Source organism: Crinia signifera, chromosome 1 (assembly GCF_055691185.1).
Source record: "Crinia signifera chromosome 1, ASM5569118v1, whole genome shotgun sequence".
In the NCBI taxonomy this organism is placed as follows: domain Eukaryota; kingdom Metazoa; phylum Chordata; class Amphibia; order Anura; family Myobatrachidae; genus Crinia; species Crinia signifera.
The window spans coordinates 101,751,047-101,764,735 of NC_139217.1; the positions used below are offsets into that span (position 1 = coordinate 101,751,047).

Genomic DNA, 13,689 nt, shown 5'->3' on the forward strand with positions numbered 1-13,689 from the left:
TGCCGATAGCGATCGATATCGGAATGCGCCACATCGCACCATGTGTACACACCTTAAGATTGAGATGCGTTAAGTGGCCATTAGGACATCCGATTGAATGGGGGGAAAAAATAAATCAATAAATCAATGAAATCCTAAACAGTAATAGTATAAATCAAAATATTACCTTATTCTGACTTGATATCTCCTTGTGTTTTTTCACAACACAATCGATAATGTCACAAACGGTCTGTATCTTCCTCGCAGAAAATGAACACTGAAGAAACTGCTGCTTTGTTAACACAGGTTTGTAACGAAAGACATCTCTGAGCACCTGCAGAATCAATGTTTCAAATTAGACATTTCAATGTCTTTATTTGGAATTCAGAAGGAAAAAGTTTCAGATACGCATTTGTTAAATATAAGTTATTGCAGGTAGAAATCATACAGAAATAAAAGTATCTTAGTAAACAAAATTATATAAATCAGGCCTAGTGTATAAGTGGTTATTTTGGTAAAGTAGGTGAGCAAAAGTATTTTAACCATTTTATATATTGTTATCGTTTATTTATATGGCCCCACAATGGTTCCGCAGCACCTGACAATACATAGATTAGAAAAAAGAACAAAAAAAGGGATTTTTGTAAGAACCCCTTTCTCTGAGTCCATCCTGGCGACATAGCTAACCTGGGATGTAGTAGGGTCCGCAGGAGCAAAGGCACCTATGCTGACTTCTTTTGGAAGCAGGCTCCTCCCTTTTGCATCCCAGAATGACAATACATGAACAGTATACTTACTGAGCATAAGGGAGGGATCGCTGTCGCCAGGATGGACTCAGAGAAAAGGGTTTGAACGGTAAGTTCTTACAAAAATCCGCTTTTCTCTTTCGTCCATCCTGGTGACACAGCTAACCTTGGGATGTTCACGAGCCGGTCCTTTGGGAGGGTACGCTCAGGCCTACAGTTTTCATCACTGCTTGCCCAAATGAGGCATCCTCCGACGCGAACTCATGAGATCTGTACAATTTGGTAAAGGTAGGAACAGAGGACTAAGTGGCAGCCCTGCACAACTGCTCCTCTGTAGCCCCATGACGCACAGCCCAAGAGGAAGCAACTGATCTGGTGGTATGAGCATTGATCCGTGAAGGAACAGGTCGACCTACCTTGGTGTAAGCATAAGCAATCACTGACCTCAACCATCTGGCAATGGTCTGTTTTGAAGCACACCACTCAATTTTATGCACATCATACAACACCAGATTTGCGAATGTCCTTTACTCTTTCAACGTATATCCGCAAGGCGCGAACAACGTCCAACTTTTTTAATTTGTCCCTATTTCTAGCCCCCTCAGGAGGGGAAAACACTGGGAGAACAATCTCCTGGTTCAAATGAAAAGAAGACACTACCTTAGGTAGAAATTTAGGAACTGTTCGAAGCACAGCTCTATCTTCATGAAAGATCAACAACGGAGACTTGCAAGACAAAGCTCCCAACTCCGAAACATGCCTAGCCGAAGCAATGGCTAACAAAAAGGTAAGTTTTCATGAAACAAATTTAAGATCAGCCGATCTTAATGGCTCAAAAGGAGGATTTTGTAAAACCGACAATACGAACGACAAATCCCAAGGTGCCACTGGCTGCCTATAAGTAGGTTTTAGCCTAGTAACACCTTGTACAAAGGTCTGAACCTCAGGTAACAGAGCCACTCTTTTCTGTAAGAAAATGGATAACGCCGAAAGCTGCACCTTTAAGGATTGCAGGCTTAGATCGGACGAAAATCCATCCTGAAGAAACTTCAACAGTCTAGAAATCTTGAACCTGGAGGTATGCACCTTCTGACGGTCACACCACCTGATGTAAATCTTCCATACCCGGTGGTAATTTGCAGCAGACACAGGCTTGCAAGCTCTTAGCATGGTCTGGTCCCTTCTTTTTCAATAAGGAGGTTTCATAAGCCAAGCCGTCAAAATTGGTGGTATTCACCAGGATGGAGGAAAGAAAAATAGTGATTTACAGTACAAATGCAAATTAGGAAAAGTACATGGTGAATAAAAAAAAAAAAAAAGACAGATGCACGAGCGAACACTGATGCAATTATAACAGTGGCAGAGATATATTCTAAAAAAAAAAAGCACATGGGGAGAGAGCCCAGCTCGTTAAGGCCCGTACACACACATCGATTTGCATTTGATTCGATGTTAGATTCGATTTTCTATTAGATCTTCCCATTCGATTTGGCATTAGATCTGTACTTTTGCATTAGATATCGAATTCGATTTACATTCATGGTACATTGTACACATTCGATTTATTAGATCGAATTTGATATTTCCTTGGCTTGCACAGTAGATTTTTCTGTTCGATTTTGTGAAAACGGCAGCACGCATCAAATTGAATGCAGATCGAAAGTGACACAAAAACCATTTGATTTTGTTTAGGATTCGATTTAATTTTGCTTCTATAAGCAAAATCGAATCGAAAATCAGTAAAAAAAAATAAAATATGTGCTATATAGTCCATAAGTATTGTTTTATGTGCTACAGATGTGGACTTTTGTGTTGCAGCTGCATGGAAATGTTTCCTTCTGACAACTCTTCCAAGCAGATCATTTTCTGTAAGCTATACTGCATGGTGGTGGGACTACTCCAGTGTGGTGTGAAGAGTTGTGCTGGGCTCTTACAGTAATATGCAGTGCGTGCTTTACATATGTGCCCAGATTACCCGCAAGGTCTTCCAGCATCCTACGCAAAACTTCAGCTTACTGCTTCCACCAATACCAATTTTCCAGAATCTCAGCTGAACTTGTGGGAGGGGCATTAGAAGCTCAACACCTGCCATTTGCATTCCGTTCAACAAGGACTGGCTCATTCAGAGTCAACCTTAATTTTGTGACTCAAGGTGCCCCACAGATTGCGGAGCCCCTAAGAAGCTTCCTTAAGGTAGAGCCAACTCTAATTATTAATAGATCTTACCTGGGGACGGACATAATGCAGCAAGAGGGTACAGAGGCCACAAGGGATGCCAGCCGAACTTGGACGTTATTTTAAAGGGGCATTAATTCACAAGGTAAAATTATACCTTGTAAATAACTGTACCTTTTAAAAAAAAAAAACCTGAGTTAGGCCAGCATCCCGCACTGCCACTGGACTTAAAACCCATTACATCCAGCTACTGGAATTAACGTCCACTGGAACTTATCGCTAGTTTGCAGTTGACTGCTTGGTTGTTTAGAGAACAGTTTACAAGGGTCAGAGTATTTATTCCACTATGGAATTACTTTAACTGTGCATATCTGAAGTCTTATGGAGTCCACCAAGTAGTATAAAAAGAAGCATTAAAAGGTGCCCATACACGCTGCGATATTGCTTTGCAAGGCGATGCTCACAAGTATGTGCTGCATGTCCTTTTTGAACTATTTCGCATCAAGTTCTAAACACATGCTGCTTTAGCACATCGCGTGAGTTCTGAACTAGATGTGATGCAATGTAGTTCAAAACGCACAGAGCTAATCGCTCTATTACCTTACCGGTTTCAATTTCAATAGAATTTGTAGCATTTAAATGTCGCACCTTGAAGATGCTCAACTTTTTGCAATAGGAGATTTAGTGAAACATGTAATGCGAACAGGGGTGCCCTAACTTACATAACTACGTTTTTATGTAAGTCATGGGGATGGTTGCTACAAGTTAACCAAAAATAATAGCCTGATTTAGCTAGTGTCAGTTTGATGATTTTTTAAGTGAGCAAGCTGGCATTTTTGCTGACCTATCGAATAAAATAATTTCACCTTGTAAACTGCGTCAATGAATCTTGAATCACTCTTTCCAGCAAGTTCGACATCTAAAGACACTAAGATCTCTGCAATATATGGTGAATAAGATGTGAAAGTATAGCTGATAATAGGCAATGATGCTGCAGGATCTCCCTTTACCAATCTAATAGGAAATAATAAAGAAGAAAAAAGAAGAATGAATGACAAAGTTTACACATTTTTTAATAAAACGGATGCAACCAATGAGAACAGACACTATTTAGACATAAGTAATTGGACACCCCTATGTAAGTGAAATGACGGGCTCCTGCAGTAAACACGTGTTTGTTAAGATATAATATTTTTGGATATGGCGATTACCAGGAGAATGTCTGATGCCAGAGTGTACAGTAGATAAAATAAAACATTGAGGTGGTGGTGTTACATTGTGGGGCTGTTTTTACAAACAATTCCGTAACTCAGGTGGACAGGTCAGCTTAGAGTCCATATCTTAACCACATTAAGAACCTCTGGTACCAATCGGAGAGGCGGGAGCATTCTAGGCTGACTCAACCTTCATCAGGGACAGCTCTCCGATGGTGCGGCTACTCATGCCAGCGGCTCCTCTCTGCTGCACTGACAGCGCCATGACAGCCCGGGACAGATATCATCCTTTATTTATATGGCGACAACATTGAAATAAGTATGGGGGGGGGGGCAGAAAAATACCAAATTTGGTGCCATCAAAGATGATTTAGGTAAGAGAAGGAAAAGCAAGGACTGTTGCCAAGTCACAGAGTTGATTACTGTCTTTAAGACGGTATGGCAAAACATACCCACTGCTGTTGTCCAGGAACTTAGGGACATTTTGACAAGAAGGGTGTATACTACCAATCACTGCATGTGGTGGACCTAAAAAGTACTGATGGGAATACCTAAAAAGTACTGATGGGAATAAAATATTACAGTAGAAATGGAAAAATACATTTTTGCGCTAGCCCACAATTATTTTTTTTTGGGGGGGGGGGGGGGGGGTGTCAGCAACCATCGAATAATTTCAGGCACACAGTTTCAGGCACACGCCTGCAAACTGATTTTTATGCAAAACAGCCATTCATGTGCGTGCAGGGATATTCGCCATGCGAGTCAACCAGTATGAGGGCCTATGTCTGCAAGTTACGGTTCTTTTGATATTTAATTATTAAGTTTCTTATACAGTGCATCAAGTTCCAATGTGCTTTACTATTGAAACAAGTAGTCATGCAACAGATAATGGACCAATTTAAAAAGCACCTACAATGCTCATCTAAGAACTTATTTTCATACGTGTACTAAGTATTCCCTCTCCTCTATCTTTAACCTACCTTTAATTTTTAAAGGGACAGTACAGTAGGTGGGAAACACAATGGATTTGTCAAGAACGTTATAGAATAGTCAGCAATGGCTTCCTTGCTCCCAAATTAATTGACCACTACTCTCTGCTCATTCTACTTGATCTCTATGCTCCTTTGACACTGTGGACAACCCTCACCTCCAGCAAATCATTCCTTACCTTGGTCTGTGTGATACTGCCCTCCTACCGCTCTATCAGTTCCTTCTTGGGCTCCTCTTAGGACTTCCCTTACCCCCATTCCACTAACAGAAGGAGTCCTCCAAAATACGTTTTTTGGACCTCTCCTAATCTTGGTCTATATGTCCTCTTTAGTTGACCTGCAATATCAGCTCTATGCTGAAAGGAACTCTCTCCCCAATAACCTCTTCAAATAGCTCTCTGCTATATCTTCCTGGATGTCTAAATGCTTACTTAAAATGAACATAAAACTGAGGTGATCATCTTACTATCTCTTCACTGAACATCCCATTCCACAATTTAATTACCTATTAACAACAAAAATATCTCCCCTAACTACCAATTGCAGTCTAAAGGTGCCCATACACGTTACAATTATTGTATACAATATCGCATCTCATCTTGGTTTTGCGATAAAATGAGATCTAGTACAAAAAGTATGTGCAGCACATACTTTTTGTACTAGATCTCATCGCAAAACCGAGATGCGATAATATGCGATATTGTATACAATAAGTGTAACGTGTATGGGCACCTTTACCCTTAACTCCTCCCTCTCCTCATTGCACATATTCAGTTCCTGTTGCAGTCCTACCATTTCCATCCATTAAATACAAGACCATGCTACTAAAACCCTCATCCATTCACTGGTCATCTCCAGATCAGACTACTGTACTCTCCTCCTATCTGGCCTCCCAGTCTCCCACTTCTCTCCACTCCAATCCATTCTCCATGCTGCTTCCAGATAATCCTCCTCTAAACGTACTACGTCTGCCACCCCTCTTCTACAAGCCCCACACTGGCTCCCATTCTTAATCAATTCTAAGCTTCTCACTTACATGGCCCTCTATCAGTACTGATCGCCGACCACCTCTTGATTTTGACTTTTATTTCGGACAGAGATGGCCGAATTCGGGGAGGGTGCTATAGTCATGTGACGTCAGCCGCCCGGCCCCGAGCCCAGCTTTATTATGGTGATGCCCCTGCTCCAGCCCCCTGCCCGTCCCCTTCCTTCACAAAATGAACGCCTTAGCGAGTTTGATAATTGCAGAGGGTGTTCGTAAATATTCGCCCATGCGCAGACCCACACCGTCGGCTGGGGGAGCAAATTCAGACCTGGCCGACCAGGTTTAAAATCACTCCCCAAATACATTACGTATAGCCAATTTATATGCAAAAATTTTTTTTGCCATATTGCATATATCAAACTATCAAGCATACTTTTAATAGGAACTAATGAAAACATCTTACCCTGAATAGTCCACATCTCTTGGATAATTCAGCAATCTTAGTCTTTGTTCTATTTTTCGGATTACCCCTTTAACATCCCCTGTGGTCATGGTTTATTTGTTTACTTTCTTTGTGAAAAAGTTCCTGGGGAAAAAAAATAATCAAAATTGCTTTCACTTGGATATTTAAAACAAACAATCACATTGCATAGGGACACTGGTTGTGTTGCTACTTTCTGTTGGATTCGGGGATGGTAGTGCACTTATGGAGCGCCCACTCCCCCCCCTGCATAACGCCAGGATGAAGGCGGAGGATCCCCCGAGGCAGCGGGGCGTGAGTCCGGTCTAGCACAGGCCCCTGCAACCCAGGGCCCCAGTCGCTGTCATTCCTCAAACCACTAGCCTCTGGCCAGTGGACAAAGGTGTCCAGGTTCCCGCTGACCAGGCTCCCAGCCACCACCGGAAGGAGAGGTGAGGAGGCTTCTGCCCAGGAGGCATCAACGGCGTCCCCCCTTCCCAGCGCTGGCCCCCGGCCCTGCTGGCTCACCCCCTCGCAGGCTCATCCTCATGACATTTAGGAGATGAGGTCTCTGCCCCAGGAGACACCAGCAGCAGCTTCCTTCCCTGCAGGCCCAGCCGAGTCTACGTGACTACATTAGAGCATACCCACTTTCTCTAAATCTCTGGGTGTAAACTTCTGCTTGATCAAAACTATCAAGATTAGTCAAGTTCCTGTGTAAATGCAGGAACTGAGAATTAGGTATATTATTCTTCCAGGGCTTAAAGTGACAGCTCTCATACTCCACATAGCTGTTGCTGTCAACACTCTTAGAGAAAGTGCACATTTCTATATATGGTATTAGTGGGTCATTTTCAACACTCAGATTCAGATCTAGGAATTCAATTTTAACCTTCTGAAAGTTTGAACTGAAATTCAAATTATAGGAATTAATATTCAAATCTGTCATGAATTGGTTGAAGTCGACTTCATCACCTCTCCAAATTATCAGTATTATCATGTATGTGTTGATTTTAGCCGTTAATGTCTTAAGGCTCATACACACTAGGCGACTTTGAGCTGAAAGCAGCAAGTTTGAGTGGCTTTCAGCTCAAACCCAGTGTGTATGGCTCGGCGATGTGCGGTGAGTATTGCTGGCGTTTCCGCATAATTGCTGGGAAAGCCGCTCATCTTCTGGTAAGACAAGCAGATTGGCGGCTTTGCATAATGCTGCACTATGCAAAGCCGTCCGCGCCGGAAGAAAGCCACTCAGTGTGTACGCACTGAGCGGCTTTCCCCCCCAGCTCAGTGTGTATGGACCTTTACTCAGCGTGCCCTATTTAGAGAACGAACACTGATTGGTCAGTCACTTATTTATATTTGAGAGCTGACAGTCACTAGTCACACCCTCTGACGTAGTTTGACTACGAAATGCGTTAGTGCAGGGCCTTGTGACATCTGCTCCGCTCCGACTGTGCCCTCCTTGCGTCTGTTCCTGATCGGTCTCTCAACAGGCTGTGGCTTCAGCGGGTGTTCGTGGTTTCCAGCAGTGTCCCGGACGGAGAGTAGGAGAGAACCTGGGTTTTCAATGTTGAATCTTGTAGTAACCAGCCCACAGTGTTTACCATTTTGGTACAAGCACTGAGTTGCTATACTGTGCATTCTTTTATTAATTCATCATTTACAGGGACTATGTAAAAACCGGACCCGGACTAAACTCCGGACCGCCGGACAGGACATCAAAATCTGCAGTCCGGAGCTTGTAGGGTCCGGTCCGGTGGGTGTCCTGTCCGGGGGGTGTCTTGTCCGGGGGGGTCCCTGTGATAGCTATCACCAGAAACATGGGGAAGGGGAGATTACAGCCTCCCCGTGTGGCCCGGACCGTCCGGTTTTTGCTACATGCCCGGACCATACAGGGAGGCTTTATTCTACCCCCTCCTCCTCTACTTGGTGACAGGTGTCACAGGCAGCCCCCCGGACAGGACACCCCCCGGACCGGAGGCTACAAGCTCCAAAATGCAGAGTTTGATGTCTGGTCCGGCGGTTTTCTCCTGGTCCGGTTTTCACCCATACCCTCATTCAGTGGCGGATTCAGGGGGGGCACGTACCCCCCCCAGTCATTTTTGTAGCTGAGTACCAGGGCTTTCCAACGAGTCCAGCCCCGTGTCTCTAGCCCCCCGGGAACCGGAGATATCGCCTGGCAAACCTGTAACGTTTTCTCCCCATAGGATAATATGGGACCCGTCAATTCCGACCCCCACCCAGTTCCGACGGCTGCCAGGCATCACAGAAGCTTGTGGTTAATTTCATTCAATTCCAAATCGCTGGGCCTTCAATATGATACCAGGCTGGTCCAAATCGGTCAATCGGTTCCAGAGATATTGCGTGTAAACCGATTTTTTTATTTTTGAAGTGTAATTTCATGGCTGATCATGTTCTTTGAGGGCAGATTACTCTGGAAATAAACGTTCCAGTTTCATTGGACCAAAATCATTCAAAGCCCACTCAAAAGTTCTTCAATATGATACTTGTCAGGTCAGTTGGTTCCGAAGATATAGCCGGTTAAATGAGATAACTGGTTAAAGGGGGAAGTGGTGGTTTTCTCTCCCCCCTCACACCAGAAAATGCAGGGACTAGGCTGGTGTAAAAGGGGCCAACCTGGGAATGGATGTGAAAGGGGTATTATTTCAAATAGCCGGGACCTGCAGTGCTCTGAATACAGCCAGGCTCTGCCACTGTCAGTGGCTATCACTTCTGCCTGGCGGCGGCTGTCCCCCACTTACCACGAGCATTTTTTTCCCCCTTGGCAATGAGCACGTAATCCCACATGGCAACGAGCATGGAACCTCTGGCAATGAGCATGGAACCCTTGGCAATGAGCATGTAGAGAAGCAGCACTTATGTAGCATAATTTTTAATAGGCATTATGGTGTTTGGCATAACACATAATGGACATAATGGCGTGTAACTTAACGTGTAATGGACATTATGGTGTAAATGTTTAATGTGAGCCTTTGGTGGACAATGTCCCTGTTTATGAAGTGTATTGTGAATTTTGGCTTAATCTGTGTGGCATTATGTGAATTCTGGCTCAATCCATGTGGCATTATGTGAATTTTGTCTCAATCCGTGTGGCATTATGTGAATTTTGGCTCAATCCGTGTGGCATTATGTGAATTTTTTCCCCAATCCGTGTGGCATTATGTGAATTTTGGCTCAATCCGTGTGGCATTATGTGAATTTTGGCTCAATCCATGTGGCATTATGTGAATTTTGGCTCAATCCATGTGGCATTATGTGAATTTTGACACAATCCATTTGGCATTATGTGAATTTTGGCTCAATCCGTGTGTGTTATTATGTAAATTTTGGCTCAATCCATGTTGCATTATGTGAATTTTGGCTCATTCCATTTGGCATCATGTGTAAGGAGCAAGTATAATGGGGTTTAGTATTTTGTTGCATAATGTGTAGAAGTTGTATATGGTGTTGACACGCCCCCTTTTGAGTGGCCACACACCCTTTTCCGAAACGCGCCTTTGGCGCGCGCACAACTACATCCTTCACTTTTGTCGCCATGGTGGGCCTGCGTACTTTAAATGCCAGGGCCTATTTTTAATTCCATTCCCACCCTCCTGCCGCTCTCTTAGCATGTACACTGGCACCACTAACACCGCCCCTCCCCCACCCAAACCCTTTTATCATGGTGCCCCCCCTGTCATTTTATACTGGATCCGCCCCTGCCCTCATTTACACACTATGGAGCGCTCCTTCTGTCCTTCATTTTGAGACACATATAACATATCAATCATTGAGGATATATTATGTACCCAGCAAATGATTACTAAGTATTTACTGACATTCCCGAAATAAACATGAGTTAAGGAGTAAATAGGAAGTTAACACACAATTACAGCAAGGCAATATATGAGTGCAAACTGGCAAGGGCACAGGCCAGACGCACATAGGAGCCTTCCTTATGTGTTTGCCCGGTTCAGCAAGGAGCACTGGGAAAACACAACAGCAGCAGGAAGGCACAGCTAGTCACACCGCAACATGAACTACAGGTTCCAGCATGCTTGTGACTAACACGCATAATAGCATACCCACTGTAGCCGCAGTCAGACTCACCTGCTGCTCTGCAGTAGAATAGAAGCGATGTATCGGTATATTTTCTTCAGCCCGTGCCCTGTAGCGGTAGCAACTCACTGCTAGCCGCGCACAATAAGCCAATAAGAAAACAGTCCAGAAAGTCTACCAATAAAAATCCATTTGACAGCGCTGCATTGAAGTGAAAGAAGCGCTGTGATTGGGTTAGAGGCGCAGCGACGGTTGGGAGGCGTGGTTACTGGAGATTTGACCGTTGGGCGCTGAACGTTTGCTGTGAGCGTGAGCGTGAGAAATCGGACAGTGTGATGATGATGATTTGACGACTGTAGAGATGGGCAAAACGGGTCACTCACTAACGAGAGCTGGGATCCAGTAGATCAGCCCGTGAAAAGATCCGTATCTTTTTACACAAATCAACGGTTCACTTTGAAAGAAGGGGTAATTTAATAATAAAGAAGCATAATTTGTTTTACAATCATTTTTTGCCATTTTTTTGTACTTTTTTTTTTAAAACAGTGAGCTGAATAAATAAGAACATAAATGACCGAGTAAAACTGATCGATGGCTGGGTGCAGAATCGCCATCGATGGCGTCTGCACCGATGGCCATCCCTAGCAGCAGCAGCCTTGTTATTCTTTCTTTTACTTGCAGTCGCCCTGTAACTCAGTCTCCAGAGTTTTAGTACATCTCAGCTGCCACAGGTGGCAGTGCTGATATCAGGCAAATGCATTGTAATGAAAAATGAAACTGAAATTAAAAGAACGACGGGTCACCTTTTTGGGATCGGCAGCGGCTAGTTCCCCTTCGTACCTGTGGAGGAGAGGGGTCGGGGAAAGGAGGTGCAACAAGGGACCCAAACGGACCCTCAAGGGCTCGCTTCGCTCGCCATGCTTCGGGCATGGAAGGCTTCTTGCTTCACTATCTTTGCCACGACAGATTGCCTTTAGTAACTAGGTGGCGAGCAAAGCGAAGTGAGCCACAGTGCCCGAAGCGTGGTGAGCTAAGCAAGCCTGCGAGGGTCTTTTTGGGTCCCTTGTTCCTACCTTGCTCCTCTTTTCCCCACCCCTTCTCCTCACTAGGGGGGTTATTCTAGTCCATTCTTTCTGACAAAATCCTTCTTAGATGGACAAAACCATGTGCACTGCAGGGGGGCAGATGTAACATGTGCAGAGAGAATTAGATTTGGGTGAGTTATTTTGTTTCTGTGCAGGGAAAATACTGACTGCATGATTTTACACTTCAATATAGATCTCACTTTGAAGAAAAACCCCACCCAAATCTAATTCTCTCTGCACAAGTTACATCTGCCCCACCCGCAGTGCACATGGTTTTGTCCATCTAAGAAGGATTTTGTCAGAAAGAATGGACTAGAATAACCCCCTAGGTCCTTACGGTGAAGGGGAAAACGTCACAACCTTTTGGGATCGGCGGCTCCCTCAGTCTTTTAAGGGATCCGTTCAAAAGACCAGTTCGCGAATGACCCATCTCTAATGACGAGTGAGGGAGGGACGCGGTTGTACACAATCATTACACACAGGCGGACTCCTTGCCAAAGATGTTGCGGGGTCAAAGCAAATGCCCTGCAGACTGTTCTATGTTATTTGCACATTGCTGCAGGTTTTCCTCTGATACTGGATCATACTGTATTTTAGATGCTGATGTAAATAAAAATGATGGGGCGGGTCGCAGGGTTACCATCTTCTCATTTTAAATTGCTAGATAAGAAGTTACAAGGGGATGTGACAAAAACTGCCATGAGGTTATAGGCAAGGTACATAAAGTGCATCTGAAAAGTATTCACAGCGCTTCACTTTTTGCAAATTTTGTTATGTAAAGCCTTATTCCAAAATGGAATACAACATTTATTTATTTTTTTCTCTCAAAATTGTACCCACAGTACCCCATAATAGCAACGTGAAAAAATTTTTGGGAAGATTTTTGCTAAATTATTAAAAACAAAGGAATCACATGTACATTTGTGGGAATACATATGTAGGAAAATGCAGGGTTGGTTTCCCCTGCACCGGAGCAAAAGGAGCGGTGCACAAGTGTACTTGTGCGGTCACTGGCCCTGCTTCTTGTGGGCGCTTGTAGGGATGGCCATCGGTGCCTTTGCCATCGATGGTTGCCATCGATGGCAAAAGTACAACAGGCCATCGATAGTGTAAAACTATGCAATGGGTGACCATCGATAGTTTTACATATCGATGGTCATCTATTATGTTTGAGTGATTGGCCTTTAGGCCAATCAAAACAAGTGGGCGGGGCTTCACAGGTGTCGGGGGCAGGGCTATGCTCCGTGTCCCCTGCACTTTGAAAAAAAAAAAACTAGAAACATCGGGTTTGCTGTGCCATCGATGTAGGGAAACCATCTGGTTCTCCCCCATCGATGGCAAAAGTATTCAACATCGGCCATAAACCATCGATGATTTTGAATCATCGATGGTCGATGGCCATCCCTAGGCGCTTGCTTTCTTTCCTGGAGTGGCCCGGCGCCACTGGCCCTGCTGCTTTTGGGCGCCTGCTTCCTTTCCTGGGATGGCCCGGCGCCACCCCATGGAGCTGGAGGCAGGCCCTCCGACAACGGCGGGTGTGGAGGCAGCGGTGAATCCTCACAGCTGCTCCCCGCAAACAATGGTGCCAATTTGAATTTGGCGCCAAAGGAGAGCCAATCATGGCTCCCACTCTGGCGACCAAGCCCCGCCCTCTGGCACTGGTTTGAACTAACCAGCGCCGGGAGCGAAAACTGAAGTCGGCGGCCGGGACCAGAGCAGCAGGAGCTGCTGCCGGAGAGAAGATGGCGGAAGCTCCGGAAGGCGGCAAGCGTGTGCGGAGTACTGCTACACGCTGCTGCCCGCCGGACGAAGTGCAGAGTGGCGGACACTGGAAGCCTGGGCGCAGCGGGGTGCAATGCAAAAGAGCTTGCCCCGGTAAAGACTCCAGGAAGCCCGGAGGTGTTGGGAGGCAACCCACCTCCGGTGAAGACGGGCCCACACACGTGGCTGGACCAGGCTTGGTCCAGCAGCTGCCCCCTAGGACAGGTAAGTCCGCA

At 45.0% G+C, this 13,689-nt stretch overlaps 1 protein-coding gene across 3 annotated transcripts in view; it reads right to left on the reverse strand.

Moving 5' to 3' along the window:
* The window catches only part of CEP44 (centrosomal protein 44), a 57,081-nt gene that overhangs the window by 35,550 nt on the left and 7,842 nt on the right, over nucleotides 1-13,689 (reverse strand). Inside the window, exons 1-4 of one of the 3 annotated variants that reach the window (XM_083170833.1) lie at nucleotides 10,659-10,905; nucleotides 6,552-6,674; nucleotides 3,767-3,914; nucleotides 167-313 (exon numbers count right to left, since the gene is read on the reverse strand). In XM_083170833.1, coding sequence (XP_083026959.1) covers nucleotides 167-313; nucleotides 3,767-3,914; nucleotides 6,552-6,640 — 384 coding nt within the window. In that variant the 5' untranslated portion in view covers nucleotides 6,641-6,674; nucleotides 10,659-10,905. Of the gene's footprint in view, nucleotides 1-166; nucleotides 314-3,766; nucleotides 3,915-6,551; nucleotides 6,675-10,658; nucleotides 10,906-13,689 lie in introns of those variants that run through there. The other 2 variants (XM_083170838.1, XM_083170834.1) reach the window with 2 other exon arrangements.